This window comes from Triticum dicoccoides, chromosome 3B (genome assembly GCF_002162155.2).
Source record: "Triticum dicoccoides isolate Atlit2015 ecotype Zavitan chromosome 3B, WEW_v2.0, whole genome shotgun sequence".
Lineage (NCBI taxonomy): Eukaryota > Viridiplantae > Streptophyta > Magnoliopsida > Poales > Poaceae > Triticum > Triticum dicoccoides.
Genome location: NC_041385.1, coordinates 242,489,022 through 242,492,956, shown reverse-complemented (window position 1 = coordinate 242,492,956; position 3,935 = coordinate 242,489,022). Strand labels below are relative to the sequence as shown.

The 3,935-nt window shown below is 43.1% G+C and overlaps 1 protein-coding gene across 1 annotated transcript; it reads left to right on the top strand.

Moving 5' to 3' along the window:
* Positions 1-102: 102 nt before the first annotated feature.
* On the top strand, positions 103-1,634 carry LOC119275720. The gene has a single exon (XM_037556619.1). It carries the CDS (start codon positions 170-172, stop codon positions 1,244-1,246), a length of 1,077 nt encoding a protein of 358 aa, XP_037412516.1. The 5' UTR covers positions 103-169; the 3' UTR covers positions 1,247-1,634.
* The last annotated feature ends 2,301 nt before the right edge of the window (positions 1,635-3,935 follow it).

The window sequence follows — 3,935 nt, the reverse complement described above, 5'->3', positions numbered from 1 at the left end:
GCCGCCATGGCGTAGGTTGGCAAGGCGTCCAGAACCACGTTGATAAGAACATGGCATCTATATATTTAATGGTCAACTGGATAATTGAGCCAGCGAGCGGCAAACCCCCCGCTCCGGATAAGACTGAGTTGGTCGGTTCGGCAGCGGTCGCGAGGGAACCGCCGTATCTATGGCCGCCAACGGCCAGCCGCCGGTGCCGGTGCCGGTGCCGGTGGTGGTCGCCAACATCGACCACCACCCGGCGCCCCTACTCGGCCTCTTCTTCAACTCACCGATTCCACTTGTCCCTCACAATGGCTTCCCCTGCATCCCCGCCTTCGCCCCCGCCCACCGAAACAATCCGGAGCTCGTGGCCGCCATCTTGAGCGGCGACTTCTTCCTCACCACCCTCCAGGCGCGCGACCACCCAGAAGCTTTCTGGTTCGTCTTAGACGCCCGTGGCGGCTACCTTCTCCTCAAAGGGGGCGGGCTATTGCTCGCGCTGCTAAACCCATTGGCACGGCGGTGCGAGCGGATCTTTGATCTGAGTCACGCCCACATCTTCGACGACGACCGCCAAGGAGATGGTAAAATCCTTCACGCCGGGGTGATCTGCGATGACGAAAACCCCGCGAGCTTTGGCATCTTCTGTCTTGCTGCCCATGGAGAGTTCAGGTTGCGGGCTGCGGTCTTCTCCTCATCCTTGGGAATGGGCGATTGGTTCCTCTCCCCATGGTTGGATGTCCCGCACCCCGACCCGGAAGATGAACTTTTGCTTGAGAGCGGCATGCGAGTGGGTAATTTCATCTACTGGCCTCACCAGGATCGTGCGTATGTGGTTGTCTTGGACCCCGACCCAAACAACCCGCGATTGTTTGTTGAGATGATCCCACCTCTCCTGAATCTGGAAGGTTTTCACAGCTCGATCCTTGGCCAAATTAACGGCGATAACATGTGCATTGCTTATTCAAATGGATTCAACATCGGTTTCATGCTACGTCAAGAAGATGGCCTTGATGCTGGGGCATGGGCTAACATCAGGGTATTCAACCTGGCTGATCCAGTTAATGCTAAGATTGCGCAATCACCCGAGAATAGCCTGAAAATTGCGGCAATGCGGGGTAGCATCCTGTACCTGACAACAACAGCGATGTTCACGCCCCTGGCCGTTTCTTGGTTCGCTTGTCTGTGCTTGGAAAGTGGCAGGCTGGAGTGGTTGTTTCGGAGGACGTATGATGGTTTCTTCCAGCCATACCACCATTCGTAGTGGAGCACTTCTCTGTTACCAGAGAGTGAAAATTTTGATCCCTTCATATGAGGAATGATGACAACCAGGGAAGGATAATCTGTGAAAAGCATTGCCTTGTTCTCCTACTAAATCAAAACACCCAGCTACCATCCAGAACTGATCTCTTCTTTGGACCTGCATCATGCTGAAGGTCCTGACGAAGTTCCTTGATATTCAGGATTCAGTGACAAGTCAATGTCAATCCTGTAATTTGATCGTTTATGGTAATTGTTGTTGTCTTCTGTTATCAAACTTACCATTTACATTGTGGGTGAATTACTTCATCTGTTCCTTGACATTCAGTATTCAGTGATAACTCAATCATGTGTATTTTGATCGTTTATCGTAATTGGGTTGTCTTCTGGTACCAAACTTCCCATCTCATTGTGGGTGAATTACTTATCTGTTCCTTGGGTTTGCTACTGTCTCTTCTCGGTATTGGGGCAAGGCATCCGGACCTTGGAGCCTCTTTTTTTTTTTCTGTCTGTAAGATTAGTGTTCTCTACCGGTTGTAGCCTGTTTACCCATTTTGCTTAAAAAATATCCGTCTTATTTTGGCACATTAATTAGCAGTGCCTACTATCTCTATGATATGTTGTCCTCAGAATGATGGCGTGTTCTATATGACTTTTTTGCATGAGTAATTTATTTTTGTAATGCTTTACTTAAGGAATTTATTTCTCATATATTTACAGTGTTTCTTGAACTGTATTAATAGGTTGGCTAGTCATCTTGTTCTTTTTGTAAATTTACACATCTCTTCAGGGATTTGTGTCAAAAGCTGAAACAGGCAAACAAGGGTACATGGATAAATGACATGTATCACATGATAAATGATATACTAGCTTATAATTTTGGATGAATATAACCTAGGGCTCATATATGAGTATTTTATCTTTCACAATATTTTCAATAGATAAATTCCTGAAGAGATATGCTCAATTGCTGATTGGTAAATCTGATTTTCTTTTTCTGTATACATGCCCAGCAAACACACAGTAGTATTAGAAAAGATTGTTCTCCTACACCAACCAGCATTGTGGTGGAATCCTGTGGAGTTTACTGAAGATCATGGTCTATATTTTATCAAAACAAAAAATGATCATGGTCTATATGAACTATGTGATGAGAAATACGCTCAAGGCATCAAACTGACACCCTGAACACTTATGATTTGTGAACTGCCATGAGAAGTTATTTTGTGATCATAATTCAACGTGATGTCATGAGAAGTTATGAGAACTGACTACTTGGTAGTATTGTCTCTACCTCGCCTTAATATGAGATTTCTTCTGATTCATTCAATTGCAATTTTTACAAGAGGCTTTCATTTTTGCCTCTGATCTCTTCCTGGTGTCTGCTTTTAATACTTGTGAATTTGATGTGCGTGATCTTGTCAGGTTGTCCCGAGCCAAGTCTAGCCTCTGATATAGGTGAATATCATTCTTTTGTTCAAATAGAAATTAGTTGGCTTGATTAACTTGTCTCGTATTACTTTCCTGTTGGAATCAACTTGTATTGTTTAGTAGCAACATGACTAATCCATTTCGACAATACCCAGAGTATGTATGGAATTTGTGTGGTCATATTGACCTTCTGTTTGCTATTGATTGGAAATTTGATCTACGTGTATAGTGGCAGGCCTCGGCGCCTCGTTCATTTCATGGAGTTATAATACAGGAATGACCAATGTTAGTTGGACATGAACATTTTTCTGGGTTCAGGTTGACATGATCATAGTGTTTTTTATTGGTTCAAGTCTTCAAGCTATTATATCTCACGAATGTTAGTATGGACTACCCTAAAAAAAAACAATGTTGGTATGGACAGTAGTGTGCAGCAAAAATGAGTTAGGCCTAACTCTTCTTAACCTTTCTTTAGGAGCTGTACCACCATATGCACATTGTCGCCGAGAGGAAATCGCCATTGAAAAATAATGGCGACAGAATGCACATATGCACTATCGTGTACGAAATAGCCGAGTATTAGTTGCTGCCGCTGTTAGACATATCTCGTACTGTGTAAGTAAGATCTGCTGCCACTGTGCATTGTCAATTTTGTGTGTGGTTACTCGTTGATGTCCAATACTTTTTTTTAGATGCCGAACACTCTACCACACTATTTCTGTGGTTTGTGAGGCACCTAGTCATCTGACGATGGCAGTGAAGACGGGTGCAAGATACTGCTGTCCTCATGTTCGTACAATAGACCCCATGCGTTGCTACCGAAATTTATAGCAACAAAATCACCGAAAATAAAATTGAAATATATGAGAATAATACCGCATCATATTTTTTGTCATATACTCCCTCCATTCCAAAATAGATACCCAACTTTATACTAATTTTATATTAAAGTTAGTATAAAGTTGAATCGTCTATTTTGGAACGGAGGGAGTATATGGTAGCAAACCTAGAGGTAAATAGATGGTAAATGTATTGTTATATTGCCTTGTGATATTCCAGTTCAATTGTTTGTTGCTATAAATTGATGATGTAGAGGGCTTGCATGCTAGATGATGTAGAGGGCTTGCATGTGGTAAAAAGTGGAAGATCTCATGCGTTTGAGATGTGGATGACTTGTCTGTGCATTTAAATGGAATTGCTTACTTAGAAAACTTGAGATGATACCTTGAGCGTTACTGCTAGAATTAGTTGCAGTTATTTCA

Coding starts and splice junctions, on each gene's coding strand:
- LOC119275720 (XM_037556619.1), top strand. CDS start 170: ATGGCCGCCAACGGCCAGCCGCCGGTGCCGGTGCCGGTGCCGGTGGTG.